Here is a 19,453-nt window from a genome sequence, read left to right as displayed (position 1 = left end):
CTGGGCTGAAGGCAGAGGCTCAACTGACTGAGCCACCCAGGTGCCCCGTTCTTTCATTTAAAAAAAATTTTAATTTAAATTCAACTTACTTGTTATTTATTTATTTATTTTATTATATTTTTTAAAGATTTTATTTGACAGAGAGAAACACAGCGAGAGAGGGAACACAAGCAGGGGGAGTGGGAGAGGGAGAAGCAGGCTTCCCGCCGAGCAGGGAGCCCGATACAGGGCTCGATCCCAGGACCCAGGGATCATGACCTGAGCCGAAGGCAGACACTTACCGACTGAGCCACCCAGGCGCCCCGTTCTTATTTTTAAAGATTTTATTTATTTATTTTGACAGAGAGAGAGAGAGACAGTGAGAGAGGGAACACAAGCAGGGGGAGTGGGAGAGGGAGAAGCAGGCCTCCCAGCGAGCAGGGAGCCCGATGCGGGGCTCCATCCCAGGATCCTGGGATCATGACCTGAGCCAAAGGAAGACTTTGCTTAAAGACTGAGCCCAGGCACCCCTTACTTGTTATTTCTATCTTGATGCCCCCACAAGCACTTCAGATTCAACGTGCTCTAGCCAAACTTATCATTTTTCTCTTAAAAACTGCTCTTATTCCTTTATTTACCTTATTGTTAAAGTCAAAACCCTGGAAGACATTTTGGATTATTCTTTCTCCCTTAAACTCACATTTAATTAATTACTAGGTTCTGTTGAATTTGATTCATAAATAATTCTGGTATCTGTCTTTTTCTCATGATCAGCACTATCACTCTATGGTTCAGATCCCTGTATTTTTTTTTTAAATTTTTTTTAAAGATTTTATTTATTTATTAGAGAGAGAGAAAGTATAAGCAGCGGGAGCAGCAGGCAGACGAAGAAGCAGGCTCCCCGCTGAGCAAGGAGCCCGATGTGGGACTCAATCCCAGGACCCTGGGATCATGATTTTTTTTTTTAAAGATTTATTTTTATTTATTTGACAGATAAAGACACAGCGAGAGAGGGAACACATGCAGGGGGAGTGGGAGAGGGAGAAGCAGGCTTCCTGCGGAGCAGCAAGCCCGATGCAGGGCTTGATCCCAGGACCCTGGGATCATGACCTGAGCTGAAGGCAGCCGCTTAACCGACTGAGCCACCCAGGAGCCCCTAGATCCCTGTATTTTATAAGTATTAAGGCAACAGCTTCTTCTTCTTCTTTTTTTAAATAGGCTTCACCATGGGGCTTGAACTGAAGACCCTAAAATCAAGAGTCACATGCTCTACCAACTTGGGGATCCAGCCAGGTGCCCTAAGGCAATACCTTCTTCACTGTTTCCACCTTCTTCCAATCTATCCTGAACACTGCTGTCAGGAGTTTTTGAGTACACAGCACTGATTATAATACTTCTTAGCTCAAGAGTCTTTAATAAACTGGACCATTTCCTTACACCACACACAAAAATAGACTCAAAATGGTTGAAAGACCTAAATGTGAGACAGGAGTCCATCAACATCCTTGAGGAGAACCCAGGCAGCAACCTCTTTGACCTCAGCCACAGCAACTTCTTCCTAGAAACATCACCAAAGGCAAGGGAAGCAAGGGCAAAAATGAACTATTGGGACCTCATCAAGATAAAAAGCTTTTTGCACAGCAAAAGAAACAGTCAACAAAACCAAAAGACAACTGACAGAATGGGAGAAGGTATTTGCAAATGACATATCAGATAAAGGGCTAGTATCCAAAATCTATAAAGAACTTCTTAAACTCAACACCCAAAGAACAAATGATCCAATCAAGAAATGGGCAGAAGACATGAACAGACATTTTTCCAAGGAAGACATCCAAATGGCCAACAGACACATGAAAAAGTGCTCAACATCGCTCGGCATCAGGGAAATCCAAATCAAAACCTCAATGAGATATCACCTCACACCAGTCAGAATGGCTAAAATTAACAAGTCAGGAAAGGACAGATGTTGGTGGGGATGCAGAGAAAGGGGAACCCTCCTACACTGTTGGTGGGAATGCAAGCTGGGGCAGTCACTCTGGAAAACAGTATGGAGGTTCTTCAAAAAGTTGAAAATAGAGCTACCCTACAACCCAGCAATTGCACTACTGGGTATTTACCCCAAAGATACAAATGTAGGGATCCGAAGGGGTGTATACACCCCGATGTTTATAGCAGCAATGTCCACAATAGCCAAACTGTGGAAAGAGCCAAGATGTCCATCGACAGATGAATGGATAAAGAAGATGTGGTATATATATATACAATGGAATATTATGCAGCCATCAAAAAGAATGAAATCTTGTCATTTGCAATGACGTGGATGGAACTGGAGGGTACTATGCTGAGCAAAATAAGTCAATCAGAGAAAGACATGTATCATATGACCTCACTGATATGAGGAATTCTTAATCTCAGGAAACAAACTGAGGGTTGCTGGAGTGGTGGGGGGTGGGAGGGATGGGGTGGCTGGGTGATAGACACTGGGGAGGGTATGTGCCTTGGTGAGCACTGTGAATTATGCAAGACTGTTGAATCACAGATCTGTACCTCTGAAACAAATAATACATTATATGTTAAAAAAAAAAAAGAAGATAGCAGGAGGGGAAGAATGAAGGGGGGGAAATCGGAGGGGGAGACGAACCATGAGAGACAATGGACTCTGAAAAACAAACTGAAGGTTCTAGAGGGGAGGGGCGTGGGAGGATAGGTTAGCCTGGTGATGGGCATTAAACAGGGCACGTTCTGCATGGAGCATTGGGTGTTATACGCAAACAATGAATCATGGTGGGTCAGCCTGGTGATGGGTATTAAAGAGGGAACGCTCTGCATGGAGCACTGGGTGTTATACGCAAACAATGAATCATGGAACACTACATCAAAAACTAATGATGTAATGTATGGTGATTAACATAACATAATAAAAAACACCTTTTTATCTTTAAAAAAAAGTCTTTAATGGCTTCCGATTGCCTCTAAAATGATGAAATTTAAAACTTTTACTTGACATATATATAGGCTCTTCATAATCTGACCTCTGCTTATCTAACCTCTTTTTAGATATCCCCTTTCCCTGCTTTAATCTGTAACAAACTAGTTGCATTTCTCAGATTATATCATGTTCTCTCATGATATATGTATTTGCCATCCTGCCTTAAATAATTTCCTGCTACTTGTCACTTGCCCTTCACATAAGGTTCTCTAAATTTTGGCTCAAACTGACCTCCCTTGTGAAGCCTAGCCTGACTCCTCTAAAAGTCTTCCTATTCTACCATTGCTCTTTGTTCCCACATGGTTTGTTTTTAATTTGCCTGCATGTTTATTTCTTCAATAGGTTTTAGTTCCCCCGATGGAAAAAGACCAATTTTCATCTGGTATCTTCAGCACTTATCACGGCTCCTGGAAATAAGAGAAACTCAGATACTTTTTGATTGACTTCAAGATCTGAGAAAGTTTCCCAAGAAATTTACTCTTGTAGTAAATAAATGATCTCCCCCCCACCCCAAGTTCTCCAGGTTTCTTCCAAAACCTAGCAGGCAGCTCACTATCAACTTTCCTTGCCACTTTATTTATTTTTTAAAGAAAGCCTTTTTTTTTTTTTAATTTAAGATTTTTTTTATTTGTCAGAGAGAGAGAGGCAGGCAGAGGGAGAAGCAGGCAGAGGGAGAAGCAGGCTCCCCGACGAGCAAGGAGCCTCATGCGGGACTCAATCCCAGGACCCTGGGATCATGAACTGAGCCGAAGGCAGACGGTTAACCACCTGAGCCACCCAGGTACCCTCCTTACCACTTTAGATACGAGTGACCATTTCTTCCTTTGTGCTCCCACTAAATGTAGTATATTAGTCCTATCCTAGCAGCAATCATGTTTAAGATTGTATCCCAATTATCTGACACATTAAGCACACAATAATTAAATGAATCAATCTTCACCTTGATTAAGGAGACTTTCTTGAACATTCTAGGAGAATGTCACCATTATGCATAGACTGTAAAAAATCTTTTACAATCCAAACCTGATGATTGTTTTTAAAATGATGCATCCCCCTGGCACTTTAACTGTCCTTAGACAGATGCCCAAAGCTTGGCTGTGGGAACCGCATATGGTAGGAGGAGACCTGACTAGAGCGCGAGGAAAAGGATGATTGGCAGCTAGGGCTCAGAAGTTCTCCTCAGACCTAAGCTAGGACTAGGAAACTGCTGATGGTTCAGCTTTTGAAATACGGTTTTCGCATTGTAAAGAAAAAAGATTAACCTATCAGAAACAACCGAGCCCACCCAATTACCAATCAAGAGCGGGAAAGGAGCCAAAGCCTGGGGATACCCACGCACCAACGAGGACGTCATTCTCTAGTCTCAGCCAATGAACGGTTGGACGGGGGAGGGGGCGGGGTAACAGGCGGACCAATTGCCACAAAAAACAATCTGCAGTACAACTGCCTTAACCACAGCGCTCGCCTCTCAAACCGCTGGAGCAAGCTCCTGAGCAAACCACTTGTCAAATACTTTCCACTCTCTTTCTCGCCCGGGAGCAGTTATAGTGGAGTACCTTCCTCACACCAGAACAAGCCTTCTTTCCACCAGCTCCCACAGACTCGCAGAAAGAATACAGCAACTTTGAGCTTTCTACCTTCACAGGAACTGGCAGTCCGGCGGTACCTGAGGGGGAGGGGCGGCCCCAGTGCGCAGGCGTGCACGCCTCGTGGGGGCGGGGCTGTGGCGGCCCAAAGCAACCTGGGTGCTGTATTTCTTTTGCTGGCAAAACTCAGGCACTCCTGTAGACTTCAGAACTGTATTTCCCAGGAGCCTCCGCGACTTCGGGGTGGGCGGGATGGTTCGTTAATGAGCTCGAGGAAGCCGCGGAGCTGCCCACCAGGTTCCAAAACAAGGAAATGAAGGGGGGAGGCGGGACTGGGGCTGCCTGCGGGAGCCGCCGCCGCCGCCGCCGCGGAGGAGGAGGAGGTGGTGGTGGAGGAGGTGGCTGCCGCGGCCGCCGAGGAGTCCCTTGCTGAAGGCGGACCGCGGGGCGGCGGGCGGCGCGCGCGCGCCCGAGAGGCGGCTGTTGGAGAAGTGGAGCGGCGGTCGCGGGGGGAGGAGGAGGAGGGACTGAGCGGCGGCGGCCCCCGCGTCCCGGTGCCTCTATGGGGAAAGCAGACAATGGATTATGATTTCAAGGCGAAGCTGGCGGCGGAGCGGGAGCGGGTGGAGGATTTGTTTGAGTACGAAGGGTGCAAAGTGGGACGCGGCACCTACGGGCACGTCTACAAGGCGAGGCGGAAAGATGGGTAAGAGCAGGGGCGGGGGGAGTAGGCTCGCTTGGGTCTTCGCCCAGCCCGCGACCGCGCGGGATGGGTGGGTCGGCGCCGGGTCGGGCCGTTCCCGAGTGGCGAGGCGGAGGTGGTCGCGGGGCCGTGTCCCAGCGCGGACTGAGGGACGCGGGTGCTGTCCGCCTCCCGCGCGGCCCCGTCGCGCCCCTCGAACTCCCGCGGCGCAGCCCAGTCGGGGGGCGTCGGTCCCGTCCCAGAGGGCGCTTTCCGCGTGCATGGAGCTGGCGGCGGGACTCGAGTTGGGACCTCGGTTGGAGGTGGAGTTTGTGGGGTCCGGTCTCTTGGGGAGACGCGGAGGGATGGGAGAGCTTTGCCGAGGAGTTGCCGCTCCGGCCCTGGGCTGGTGACGGTCGTTGTGGAACTTCCAATCGGCTGAGCGCCTCCCGGGGGCGGCGGTTTGAAACCTAGCCGAGGAGCCGGTCGCGCGGCCGAGTACTGGGGTCCTAGCCAGCCTCACGGGTCTGACCCGCCGGGCACCTCTGCCCTTGGCGCCAGCCAGCCCATTGGTTCCTCAGCGCAGCCCCCCCATCCCAGTCTATACCTGGGGATTCCTGGATCCCTCCTCATTCGCCCCCGATTGCGCTTTTTCACATTCTGAATTCCGCACCTTACCTCGAATGTAGGACCTCTTGGGAAACTAACCGCGTTTTACCCGCAGAACTTCAGAGTTCGCCTATTTCTCTGGTAACTCATTTCCCCCAACCTGGGATGTTCTGATGTCCTGCACTCCGTCCCCTGGCTAAATGCGTGCTGGGCTTTATAGAGCACCTAGATTATCCAGAACGGAATTGAAGTGACAGAGATCTGGGCCTCAGTCTCTGTTTTCCTGAGAGTTGAGGGAGAACCGTAGTAAGCTCTTCAGGAAGCCTTTATTGATTGATCTCTTAGGAGAAGGCGAGCTGGATAAAGTATTGAGAACACCTGTCTTTCGTCCTGTAGGGTAGACGAGCTCGTACTGTAGGACAGGTGGAACAGCTGCAGCTCCCTGCCTGTGAAGGGTAGGTGTAAACCAATCGCCTCTTCACCGCCTATCCTGGCAGAAATTCTCCTCCCCCAGAGTTAGGAGCCCAGGAACGTCTATCATCTACCTGTCCCGCTTAGATTTCAAAGACTTAGATTTCAAAGACTATATGAAAGAGAGTCTTTAGGGTCGTAACGGAACATTTCTGAATAAAGTGAGTATCAGCCAAAATGACATTAGTAAGATTTGAAGTGTTGCCTATCGTTCTGCGCACTCTGTTGTAATTGATATAATTGATTTATGAGCTCTAGGACGAAAGTAGTTGGAGTGTGTGTGCTAATTTCGTACAGAGAACGAGAAAGCACAACTTTACAAATTGTTTTATCAAAGTATCATGGAGATCACCAGGTACTATACACGTGTCTAAGGATTGTTACTGGAAGTAATTTTTGTCTTATAACTGAACAGGCCCCATGGTATTCAGTTGTAAACTTTTCTCATAATTCTTTCAGTTAATTGCCAGGTGTTCTTGAATTAATATCTTGGAATGTGAGGTACTATAACTTGTATTTTGTTTTTGGAATATTTACTTGTTTTACTGGTGTCCCTGTAGTAATCTTATCAGATATACTCGGGGAGAGGACATCTAGTTTTCCTATTTGGACATTGGCATTACAAAACAAATTACACGTTGTGTTTCATACTCCTCATGCTAACTTTATAATATACTTGATCTGGAATTTCTAAAATGTATTTTCATTTTTGTTAAAATGGCTTCCTTTTAGTAGGCAACTTTTGAGAAAAATTGAAAATTCTGCTTTTGAATTGTATTTCGATAGCATGGGCTATAACAAAAAACAGATAATTTAATTCCTGCTTCTAATTGTTCTTTTTGAATATTTTCCCCTCTAATAAAGTTCTTGATTCGACTACACTTTCTTCTTGAGTGAAGTTTGTTTGATTAGAATTAATAAAGTTTCTTTAATAGAATAAGATCAGTTTGTGTATTTTCAAAATATACTTTTTAAAGAAACTTGTAGGATCTGAAAGCATTAGTTGATATCACTGTATTACTTGTAAGAAAAATCATTATAAAGGTAGGTTTTCTTGGACCAAGGGTCTAGTTGAGATTTGAGGCTTTACAGTAAACACATCTCTTGTGGGTTGGTAGGATTAGTTTTATGTTCATTGATACCAGCAATTTCAAAGAATAGAAAGTTTTCAGTGATGGTTCTAAACTGTGATGCAGATTTGCAACGTAAAGGATTTTATTTTACACTCTGATCATGGTCAATTACAGTTTAGCTCTTTACAGAATTTATTTTGGTTAATTCAGAAAAAATGTGTAATGCTATTTTAGGGAGCAAGAAAAAAGTCACATGGGTTCATTAAAGAGAAATTATTCTGATGTATATAACATAGTATATAACCAAAAAATCATTCAGGTCTTTTGGAGAAACACTGGAAGAAATAATGTAACACAAAACATCACTGGAAAAGCCTCTGCTTGTAGTTTAATACTAGTTTAAAAAACCTTAGACTATTTTCATTGAAATATGACTTTAACTTAGACTATGTTAATTATACTACATAACTTTATAACAGTGGAAATGAAAGATTACATTTGGGTTTTTCACTTTTAATAAAAATGTTACTTTTTGTTTTGAAGGAAGAGAATTTTTTGACCCAATCATCCTTTTTAAATAAACTGAGGCTTAAAAGTTATTCTTGAGAAACAAGTTCAGAATATTTCTAGATTTTTTAGTATGAGCAAGAATTTGTAATAGTTTTCTTTTAACAGTAACAAGTCACCTATAACGGTTTATGGTTACAAATCTCAAGACCATATTTCTTAAATTTGAAAAACTTTGTTTTGATTGATAAAGGAATATTGTTAAAAAGTTCTTTTGTCAATAAGAGGTTCAAACAAACTTGATTCCTTAGGATAGTGTTATGTCTGAAAACTGTTGGACCCAACAATACTACTATTCAACTTTGCAGACATTCATTTAGTCTTTGAACCACTCTAATCAAAGAATGCTCCTTTTTGGAGATGTCTGAAAGATACTTGTTAATTGAAAGTGAAATGGCTAACTGACAACAGTTTCAGTTTTGCCTTAGGGTTTCAGATGAGTAGTTGGTGACTATATATCTTAATGTATAAAGTTACAGATGAGCAATTGGTGTCTGCATGTCTACTAATATAGGTCACGAAATCCTTCACAAATAAATGTAGTTAGGTACATGTGGATACATATAGGTAAATAGTAATAGGCATGGTCATAACAGCCTGGTTTTGATAGATTTTTCATATTTGGTTTGTAGTTAAAATAGATTATATTTGCGTTCTTTTTTTTGAGATCTACGAAGATTAAAGATGATGTATCAGTAGGATCATAGCATTTTATTTTATTTTTTTTATGACTTTTTTTTAGATTTTTATTTATTTATTTGAGAGAGAGAATGAGAGAGAAGAGAGCACATGAGAGGGGGGAGGGTCAGAGGGAGAAGCAGATTGCCTGTTGAGCAGGGAGCCCGATGCGGGACTCGATCCCGGGACTCCAGGATCATGACCTGAGCCGAAGGTAGTCGCTCAACCAACTGAGCCACCCAGGTGCCCAGATCATAGCATTTTAGAAAGCTATCAAGAATTTTAAGATTATTTAGTCTCATTTCTTTACAAATGAGAAAACCAGAGCTGTTAGAGGTTGTCATGACCATAGTCTCACAGCAAAGACAAGCCTCACAGCAAATTGCAAGACAGTAATCCAGATCTCGTGACTGAGTTACTGCATTTTCTTTTATTTTTTTTTAAAGATTTTATTTTATTTTTGAGAGAGAGAGAATAAGAGAGAGCACATGAGAGGGGGGAGGGTCAGAGGAAGAAGCAGACTCCCTGCCAAGCAGGGAACCCGATGCGGGACTCGATCCAGGGACTCCAGGATCATGACCTGAGCCGAAGGCAGTCGCTTAGCCAACTGAGCCACCCAGGCGCCCAGTTACTGCATTTTCTAATGTGTTTTCCTTCTTTAATACCATAGGAAGCAAAACAAAAAAGGTCCTGTTGCTTCCAGTTTATTGTATAAACTTTTTCCATGTAAAGGATACATCTATACCAACAAATACAGAAAAGGGAAAATATCACATGGACATTTAAAAAAAGTAGAAGTACAGGCCTGTAGTTCTCTTTATCTGGTTTCTCTGCATTCTCACTGTCTTACTTTTGTCCACCATCTTTGATTTGTGCAGTAGCTTAATTGGTCTCTGCTGTTAGGTTAGTCTTTCCTCATGATAGTCCAAGATCCAAGTTGCCTGGGGTCATTTTTCTAATAAAATAAAATCACTCATGTCACATCTTGGAAAACTGTGCAGTCTCTCTGGCTCATACAATCACATCCAATCTTAATTCCTTACTTTGGCATGTAAAGCCATTTGCATTCGGATCCTGAAGTCTTTCGTCTTTACAGCCTTTATGCTTGCCACCAATTCCCTCCTTTTTTCCAGAGTGTTCAAGCCATGCTTCTGTAGCATCGAACTCATATTTTCTAGGACTTGGTAAGTCCTTTTCATTTCTATTTTTTTTTTCTGTAGTCAAAGTAGAATGGTGTTGCTCTGCTACTCCCTGCCTTTTCTCCTCACTCCCCAAAACTTGGCAAACTCCTGCTCATCCTTAATACCCAATTCAAATAGCTTTGCTTCCAGAAGCCTTCTCTTATTCACCAAGTATATTCATTAGCTGTGATTCTGTCCTTCTTTGTTCTTAGAGGTGTGTAATATCACTATAAGTAATAACCCGCAGGGCTTGATCTCACGACTCTGAGATCATGACCTGAGCCGAAATCTCAAGAGTTGGAAGCTTAGCTAATTGAGCCACCCCAGGTGCCCGTTCTGTGCTTTTACTAGCAATTTTATAGAGATGCTTAGAAAATGTTAGCATTCAAGCATACTTTAGGAAATTTATTGATATTATGGGTTTATGTTAATAAATTTAGTATCTTTAACACTTAGTAAATTAAATGGTCATTGGTTTATGTTTAATTGGTTCTTCATTTATGCAGTGCAAGCTTTCAGAACTTTATTTTTGAAGCCCAAGGGAAATAAATGCTCTTTTCAATGAAATTTGATTGTTTAGAGCAATGGCTGACAAACTTTTTTCCACAAAGAGGCATATACTAAATATTTTGGGCTTTGTGAGCCATACCATATATGTTATAATTACTTGAATCTGCTGTTGTAGTGCGAAAGTATCCACAAATAATATATAAATGAATATAAATTAGAGTGGCTGTGTTCCAATAGAACTTTATTTACAAAAACAGGTGGTGAACTGGCTTTGGTCTGTAGGCTGTAGTTTGCCCTGCTTAGTTTACCAACCCTTAGTTTAGAGCAGTGATGCCCAATAGAACTTCACGCAGTGATGAAAATGCATCTGTGCTCTACAGTATAGTAGCCACTAGCCACATGTGGTTCAAGGAATGTGACAACTGTGACTGAGAAACTGGCTAGTTGCTGTGATACTGGACTGGGAAGGTTTAGTTTTTAGAATGAGTGGCTTAGCAACACATAATTTTCAAATCCATGAAGTGACTTTTTTTTTTTTTTTAAATCTCTACACCCAACATGGGGCTCAAATTCACTACCCCAAGATCAAGAGTTGCATGCTCCACCGACTGAGCCAGCCAGGTGCCCCTGAGGTGACCATTTAATAAAAATGCGTATATGAGGGTGTGGACAAATGAAATAGGAAAGCTCATGTCTTTCAAGTTATAGGAGGGATTTTGAGGCTGAAACATTTTGATGATGCAAACTGATAACTTGGAACTGAAAAACTGTCAATTTGTGAATGCAGTCAAGATCACCTTTTCAAAAAAATATTTTGTTAAAAAAAAAGCATGTGTTCAGTAAGTAGTAAGTGCTTGTGCATAAAAAGATATACAATGTAATATATAAGCCTTCCCTTTCCCCACCCCTTTCCCTTTCTATAGGCAGCCGTTCTTGGTTTTCCATTTTAGAGAGATTTTCTTGGGATGTGTGTGTTTAATAAATAGTTTACATTTCTCTATTTTAAACAAATATAATTTGAAGATCATTACATAACTGATATGCAGAGATGCCTAGTTCTTCTGAATAGTTTTACTGTATTCCATTGTATTGACTTACATAATTTATTTAACCATCCCTCTTGATGGATATTTAGGCTGTTTCCAGTCTTTTGCTAGTACTAATACTACAGTGAATAAATATCCTAGTAGGTACAGTTTTTGTGCATATTACTGTAGCTAATTAAAATTTCTGTAAGCTATTTACCTTTGGAAGTACTGGCTTGAAATGATTTGCTAACATGGTGATATATGAGATATAAATCTCTGAAGACTGGAGACAAGGAGGCTGAGGATAAGGAAAAGAAATGTTTAAGGCTTTAAGAATAATATATAAAAATGAGTTTTAAATCACTAGTTTGCTATAGGAAATACAGGTTACTATTTTAGCAGCATGGGAAAGGCATGTCTCCGAGTTTTATGTAGGAAAAAGTAGACCTATGGAAAGGTTTTTTTTTTTTTTTTTTGATGTAATGGATGTCAATATTGATGAATTAAGGATTTTTACTTTTGTGTATTGATTGTTTGGACTGAATATGCTGGATAAAAAATTAATACGTGATGTTAAACTGTGTGCTTGTTTTGCAAAATGCTCACATAGCATAGTGAAGTTTAGACATCAGTATAGAAGACTTGAAGGCAATATATTACAATTTTAAATCTTCTTGGTGGTAAATGATGAGAGTAAGGCTGTTTGGTTAATTTTTTTGTTTTTTTTTTTTAAGATTTTATTTATTTATTTGACAGAGAGAGACACAGCGAGAGAGGGAACACAAGCAAGGGGAGTGGGAGAGGGAGAAGCAGGCTCCCCGCAGAGCAGGGAGCCCGATGCGGGACTTGATCCCAGGACCGTGGGATCATGACCTGAGCCGAAGGCAGTCGCTTAACCAACTGAGCCACCCAGGCGCCCCTGTTTTTTTGTTTTTTTTTAAAGATCAGCCTGTTCATTATCTTGTGATGTTGGTATTGTATAATGTTAGTCCTGCCTTTGGATCCCAAAACAAAGGGACAAGATATTTTTTCCCCAGAGAGCATTTTAATGTTTTGAATTATTAACATGACTGTTTCTTTAAAAACAGGTAGTTTTTAAGGTCTAGAACCATGAAGAAGTAGCCAACAAAGCTATTTGAAGATTTTGTCCATTTATAAATAGCTGATAGTTCAACACTTCCTGTAATAGGCCTTTTGAGCTCACATTGTGCAGGATAAAAGAGAGTCTCAAGAGAGGAGACAGGATGTAATTCAGGATACAAGTGTGCAGCAGTAGTTTTTTATTGAGGGTTTGAATTCTTATCCAAAAGTAAGTGATGGATCAAAGAGAAGTAAAAACCTGTGAAGTCCTCAAATAATTGGTATCCTTATAAAATATCTTTAATTTCTAATATAATGAGTCTTTCTAAAGGAGAAACACACCCTCCTTATAGAGGCTTTAAACCTGTTGTGTGTTTTCTTTTTTTAAGATTTTTTATTCATTTATATGAGAGGCAGAGAGAGAACTGGAGCAGGGCAGAGGGAGAGGGATAAGCAGACTCCCAGCTGAGCAGAAAGCCCGACTCGGGGCTCAGTCCCACGACTCTGGGATCATGACCTGAGCTGAAGGCAGATGCTTAACTGACTGAGCCATCCAGGTGCCCCCGTTGTGTGTTTTCTATCTAAAAATATTATTTCAGTGAGATTTTGTGGTTGATGATCTCAGTTACCAAGGAAAACGTGATTAGGAGATGGATTTAATTTTGTTTTGTACTGTGACCACAGACCAAAACCATGTCATGGCAAACTGTTTTATAGATACTTATATTTGGACAGAAAGGTGAATCCAAGGCTGCTGGAAAAATAAGGTAAAACTTTTGCCTTACAGGTGGTTAGTTTGCCTTACAGGTTAGTTGCATCTTTCTGTAGGGAAGTTATAATTTTCTTTATGATTGTTAAATAAGCTCACCTATGAAAGTACCAAGTGGTCTGAGGCACAAAGTATGTTGCTTTTTACAAAAGTTAGTTTCCTTTTTCTCTTTCCCTTTTTGCAGTGTAATTATTATAATGCATTTTAAGAGTGACTTAAACACCGAGTGAATCCTATTGCTTTGTTAGGTGCAAATTTAAAAAAAAAGTGACCTTCCAGGCGCCTGGGTGGCTCAGTTGGTTAAGTGACTGCCTTCGGCTCAGGTCATGATCCTGGAGTCCCTAGATCGAGTCCCGCATCGGGCTCCCTGCTCGGTGGGGAGTCTGCTTCGTTCTCTGACCCTCTCCCGTCTCATGTGTTCTCTCTCTCTCATTCTCTCTCTCTCAAATAAATAAATAAATAAATCTTTAAAAAAAAAGTGACCTTCCTTTTTTCTGAAAAATTATATGTAATTTGAACTTGTGTAACTTAGAAAACCAGAGTTCTGTTAACTAATTTCTCAGCAGTTTTTGATGTTTATAATACATTCGTGTCAAAGTGGAAATATTTTTATTTTTATGCTATTAAAGTTTATTAAATAATAGTTGTACATGATTAAAACAAACTCCAACAGTACAACTTATATAATGAAAAGTAAAAGCTTTCCTTCTTATTGTCCACTCTCAAGCTTCCCTCATTTCTCAGAGGTAACCAATGTTAACTATTTCTGTTTTAAGTTTTGCTGGTGCTTACCACTATAACTTTAATAAGCATATAATTCTGTTTCTTTTTAAAAAATATTTATTTATGTGAGAGCGAGAGAGAGTGTGAGTGCACATGAGTGGAGCAGGGGGAGGGACAAAGGGAGAGGGAGAGGGACAAGCAGACTTCTGGCTGAGCTCGATCCCAGGAACCTGAGATCATGACCTGAGCTGAAGGTCTGGTGCTTAACCAACTGATCCAACCAGACACCACCATAATTCTGTTTCTTGATTTATCAACTTTAAATGTTTTTTGTTTTTCCATTAGAAAAGCTGAACAATTGTGTGAAATCTCACTAATTCCTGTTTTCCCCTTTCCCATCTCAACATTCAAATTTATTACCTTTGTTATTTTAAATTTTTTATGGTGAATACTTTTATGACTTAAATCATAAATTTCTTTTTCTTGATTTGTTAGTTTAGATATTATTTGTGGTCTTTCTGATATGAATATTAAGGAAAGTAATATATTTGTCTTACTCTTTTTCTCCATCTGCCAATAAAGTATAATTTTTATAGCATCCTGCTTTTTGTCTATGAGTTGATTTTAAAAAGGGAACACTGAAAACCATTTAACAGCCTTAAAATATTGTGATTATGAAATTATTTATTGTGGGATGAATTAGTATATTAAGGCCCATGGAGAAGGAAAAGTAATCTTGTGCATTAAGTAATTGCTGCTTAAAAGTCTTCCAGGTATTAAGGCCTAATGGGTCTTTTAAAGTTATTTTGCCCTTTCTTCAAATATTTTGGATCTTACTTAGCTAATAGCGTTTCTTTATATCTCATGTGTGATTTTTCTTGGATTCCTCATTTTGGTTCAGTTGAGGACATCTTTTTGAGTAGCTTTTTCATATAGGATGTGTACATATTCTGAGTTCTTGTGTGTCTGATAATGTGTTTTATATTCATACTTGGTTAATAGTTTGGCTGAATAGATAGTTCTATATTAAGAATAATTTTTGTCTCAGAACCCAAAACTGTTGCTTTATTTCTTCTGGGATTTCTTGTTGCTCATGGGAGTTTCTTTATTGGAAACTTGCTTTTTCCCCTCTGGAATCTCAGGATTTTTCTCTTTATCTAGGCATTCTAAAATTTCACCAAAGCCTGTCTAGAAAACGTAGGTCTTTTTTTTTTTTTTTAATTTATGTGGTTTTGTTCCCATGTCTTTAACAAAGTATTTTTTTTTAAATAGATAACCTATGCATATAATTTGAGGTAAAAAGTGATATTTAGTCTAGTTGCATTCCTTCTGCCTTGTTCCCTGCACCTTCACTCCCCTTTTCCAATCTTGCCAGTTTCATATGACTATTATAGTAGCCTTTTTCTTTTGTCTTTGGTTTAGGGCAGTTTTTTTCTTGTTATTTATTTGATTATTTTTTCTTCTCCCTCTGTTGCCTTTCTTGTTCTCTTCTTCAGATATGCTTATTAACAAATGTTGACCTTTTAGGCTCTATCTTTCATGTTTCTTAAATTCATTTTCAAAAATTGCAACTCTTTTTTCTCTCTACATTCTGAAAGATTTCCTTTATTTAATCTTCTAGATTACCAATTTGGTCTTTGGTGGGGGTCGCTATTCTTTTATTACAGGATGAGTCTGAGTGCCTGAGTTTAAGAGGACATTGGTTTAATAAAGTAAATAAATTCCTTATTAATATTTAGCTTGTTTCTAGTGTTTCTTAAGTAATTTTTTTGTATGTACCATGTGCTGTTTTTAGCTTTTCCTTCTTAATATTTTTCTTATAATCTGAGTGCTAGACCAAGATAATGGAAACATTTCTCTGTTTTGTTTTGTTTTTTTTTAAAGATTTTATTTATTTATTAGAGACACAGCGAGAGAGGGAACACAAGCAGGGGGGAGTGGGAGAGGGAGAAGCAGACTTTCTGCTGAGCAGGGAGCCCGATGTGGGATTCGATCCCAGGACCCTGGGATCATGACCTGAGCCAAAGGCAGACGCTTAACTGACTGAGCCACCCAGGCGCCGCTTCTCTGTTTTTTTTTAATGCCTTTTTTTTTTAAAGATTTTATTTATATTTGAAATAGAGCGAGAGAGAGAGCATGAGCAGGGAGACAGAGGGAGAGGGAGAAGCAGGCTCCCCACTGAGCAGGGAGCCCTTTGTAGGGTCGATCCCAGGACCCTGGGACCACAACCCGAACCAAAGGCAGACGCTTAACTGTCAGCCACCCAGGCCCCCCTTAAATGCCTTTTTTTTTTTTTTTTAAAGATTTTATTTATTTATTTATTAGAGAGAGAGAGCACACAAGCAGGGCAAGTGGCAGGCTAAGAGGAAGAGGGAGAAGCAGGCTTCCCACTGAGCAGGGAGCCCTATGTGGGGCTCCATCCCAGGACCCTGGAATCATGACCTGATCTGAAGGCAACCACTTAACCAACTTTTAGCCACCCACGTGCCCTTCTGTTTTCACATATATAGAAATTATATTGGTTTTACTGTCACTTTAATATAATAGTAAATTCTCAACAACATCCATTTATTCATATATTCATCAACCTATCTCTATCCAAATCTCCATCCATTCATCCTCCATCTGCCTATCTTCTATCTATCTGACTATTATCTCTTTTCATCTGTCTTCATTTTTCTGGTATCCATTCACTTATCCCTTGTTTACTATTTATCATTTGATTCCTTTCCTTGAGCCAAGTATTGTGCCATACGTAATGAGTATACAAGGATAGTCCCAGACTGCAAAAACCGAGACTGGAGGTAAAACAACAAATTGCTAATTGTGACGGTCTACAGGAAGAAAAATAGGGTTGAGAGGAAGACTTTTTGAAAAAAGTGTATACTCTTGCATTATTTGAAAAATATCTACATATTTATTTTACTGTATTTGTATTACCTATTTAAAAATGATAAAACATTAAACTGTAGAGTATATATAACTTAAGGGAAAAAGACAAAATGCCTTCATTTTTAATTTTTTAAATATTTATTTATTTATTTATTCTTTTTAAGTATGCTCCATGTGGGGTTTGAACTCATGACCCTGAGATCAAGAATTGCTTGCTCACTGACTGAGCCAGCCAGGTGCCCTTATTTTTTATTAAAAACATTTATTTATTTTTAAACTCAGGACCCCAAGGTCAAGAGTTGCACGCTCTACCGACTGTGCCAACCAGGCGTAAAAAAGGCAGATATCTTTAAAAAAACAAAATAGCTTCTATTATCTTATAAAAATCAATGTGTTAACAAAAAGACCAATATATATTTGTTAAAGAAAAGTTAAGAATTATAGAAACATGAAAAAGAAAACATAAATCACTTATAATAAGACCACTCAGAGATAAGCCTTGATAATATTTTGGTATATTCTCCTGGTGTTTTTTTTCCCCCCCAGTTCTATTGAGACAGTATTTACATACAGTACTGAATAAGTTTGAGGTGTATTGCGTAGGGGCAACTGGCTGCCTCAGTTGGAAGAGAGGTCAAATTTTTTTTTCTTTTTACTAACATATAATGTATTATTTGTTTCAGGGGTACAGGTCTGTGATTCATCAGTCTTATACAATTCACTCACCATAGCACATAACCCTCCCCAGTGTCTATCACCCAGCCATCCCGTCCCTCCCACCCCTCACCACTCCAACAACCCTGTTTGTTTCCTGAGATTAAGAGTCTCTTATGGTTTGTCTCCCTCTCTGGTTTCGTCTTGTTTCATTTTTCCCTCCCTTCCCCTATGATCCTCTGCCTTGTTTCTCAAATTCCACATATCAGTGAGATCATATGATAATTGTCTTTCTCTGATTGACTTATTTTGCTTAGCATAATACCCTCTAGTTCCATCGAGAGGGCAACTTTTGATCTTGGGGTCATGAATTTGAGCCCCCATTGGGTATAGAGATTACTTAAATAAATAAAACATAAAAAAAATAAGGTGTATAGCATAATGGTTTGATTTATATTTTTTGTGAAATGATTTACCACAATAGGTTTAGTTGATTCTCTCATAAAGATAGAATAAAAATCTTGATTGGTAAACATAAAGTTCATCATTTTAAAATTATACAATTCAGTGATTTTTTTTTTTTTTAAGATTTTATTTATTTGACACATAGAGATAGTGAGAGAGAGAGCACAAGCAGGGGGAGCCTACAGGCAGAGGGAGAGAGAGAAGCAGGCTCCACTGAGCAAGGAGCCCGATGCTGGGCTCTATCCCAGCACCCCGGGATCATGACCTGTGCTGAAGGCAGAAGCTTAACCAACTGAGCCACCCAGGCACTCCAAATTCAGTGAGTTTTAGGACATTTGTAGCATTGTGCAACCACTACCATTACTTAGTTCCTTACTAAAGAACTTAAGATAGTTCTAGAACATTTTTGTTATAGCAAAAGGAAATCCATTCCTGTTAAGCAATCACTCTGATTTCCCCTCCCCTGGATCCTGGCAACCACTAACTGCTTTCTGCTATGGATTTGCCTATTGTGGATATTTCATGTAAATGGAATCATATACTATGTGGCTTTTTGTGGCTGGCTTCTTTCACTTAGCATAATATTTTCTTTTTTTGTTTTTAAGATTTATTTATTTATTATTAGAGAGAGAAAGAGACTGGGCATACTCAGGGGGAGGGGCAGAGGGAGAGCATCTCCAGCGGACTCCCTGCTGAGCGGAGTCAGCCATAGGACACAGGGCTCGAGCCCACAACCCTGAGATCATGACCTGAGCTGAAATCAAGAGTTGGACGCTTAAGTGACTGAGCCACCCAAGTACCCCTAGCATATTTTCAAGGTTCATCCATATGTGATGAATATCAGTACTTCAGTACTCTTTATGGCTGAATAATATTCTATTGTATGGATGTACCACATTTTGTTTATCCATTCATCCACTCAGAAATTTAGGTTGTTTCTACTTTTTGGCTATCGTGAGTAATGCTCTTATGAAAATTTGTGGACAAGTTTTGTTTTAACATGTTTTCAGTTCTCTTGGAGTGTAATTGCTGGGTCATATGGTAATTCTATATTTAACTTTTTGAGGAATTGCCAGATGTTTTCTGAAGTAGCTGTGCCATTTTATATTCCCATTTACAGTATATAAGCGTTCTGATTTCTTTACATCCTCACCGACACTTGCTAGCTTCTGTTTTTGTTTGTTTGTTTTATTATAGCCATTCTAGTGGGTGTAAAGTGATTATCTCATTCTGGGTTTCTCTCTCCCCACTACCAGTTTTATTGAGATATAATTGACATATAACATTGTATTAAGTTGTACAGCATAATGATTTGATATATGTATATGTTGTGAAATGATTATCATAATTAGTTAGTATCCACTACTTCATAGTTACAGATTTTTTTCATGTGGTGAGAACTTTTAAGATTTACTCTTTTAGCGGCTGTCAAATATACAGTACAGTATTGTTAACTGTAGTCATCATGCTGTACATTACATCCCTACAACTTATTTATCTTATAATTGAAAATTTGT

General features: G+C 39.9%; 1 protein-coding gene across 5 annotated transcripts in view; it reads left to right on the top strand.

Moving 5' to 3' along the window:
• Positions 1 to 4,763: 4,763 nt before the first annotated feature.
• The window catches only part of CDK19 (cyclin dependent kinase 19), a 175,173-nt gene continuing 160,483 nt past the window's right edge, over positions 4,764 to 19,453 (top strand). Inside the window, exon 1 of one of the 5 annotated variants that reach the window (XM_034991826.1) lies at positions 4,764 to 4,851. Coding sequence is in view for 3 of the 5 variants with exons in the window: in XM_034991821.1 (XP_034847712.1) it covers positions 5,133 to 5,260 (128 nt within the window). In the remaining 2 variants the exon portion in view is untranslated. Of the gene's footprint in view, positions 4,852 to 5,018; positions 5,261 to 19,453 lie in introns of those variants that run through there. The other 4 variants (XM_034991821.1, XM_034991823.1, XM_034991824.1 and 1 more) reach the window with 4 other exon arrangements.

This window comes from Mirounga leonina, unplaced genomic scaffold (assembly GCF_011800145.1).
Source record: "Mirounga leonina isolate KUSES-001 unplaced genomic scaffold, KU_Mleo_1.0 Mir_53, whole genome shotgun sequence".
Taxonomy (NCBI): domain Eukaryota; kingdom Metazoa; phylum Chordata; class Mammalia; order Carnivora; family Phocidae; genus Mirounga; species Mirounga leonina.
Note: the sequence above shows the minus strand (reverse complement) of the source record. Positions and strands in the feature narration are given on the sequence as shown.